Source organism: Calidris pugnax, unplaced genomic scaffold (genome assembly GCF_001431845.1).
Source record: "Calidris pugnax isolate Ruff unplaced genomic scaffold, ASM143184v1 scaffold307, whole genome shotgun sequence".
Classification (NCBI taxonomy): Eukaryota; Metazoa; Chordata; class Aves; order Charadriiformes; family Scolopacidae; genus Calidris; species Calidris pugnax.
Genome location: NW_015091040.1, coordinates 4,931 through 5,231, shown reverse-complemented (window position 1 = coordinate 5,231; position 301 = coordinate 4,931). Strand labels below are relative to the sequence as shown.

Sequence of the window (301 nt, the reverse complement as noted above, 5' to 3'; positions counted from 1 at the left end):
GTGGGGGCTGCCCCCCCCCCATCCCCAGCAGCACCAAGTGGGGGGAGCAGAGGGGGTGCCCATGGGGCAGTGCTGCCCCCCCAGCCCCCAGGGTGTGGGTCAGGAGCCGGGGGGGGCTGACAGGGTGGTGCCCCCCCAGGGGTGCCTGGCCCCCGTGCGGGTGGTGATCCCCAAGGGCTCCATCCTGGACCCCTCGCCCGAGGCCGCCGTGGTGGGGGGCAACGTCCTCACCTCCCAGCGCGTGGTGGACGTCATCCTCCGCGCCTTCGGCGTCTGCGCCGCCTCCCAGGTGGGGCGGGGG

The 301-nt window shown here is 76.4% G+C and overlaps 1 protein-coding gene across 1 annotated transcript in view; it reads left to right on the top strand.

The window, feature by feature from the left end:
* The window catches only part of OPLAH (5-oxoprolinase (ATP-hydrolysing)), a 41,342-nt gene that overhangs the window by 37,279 nt on the left and 3,762 nt on the right, over window positions 1-301 (top strand). The window contains exon 16 of the mRNA XM_014956139.1: window positions 140-289. Within this exon, the coding sequence (XP_014811625.1) occupies window positions 140-289 (150 nt within the window). The remainder of the gene's footprint in view (window positions 1-139; window positions 290-301) is intronic.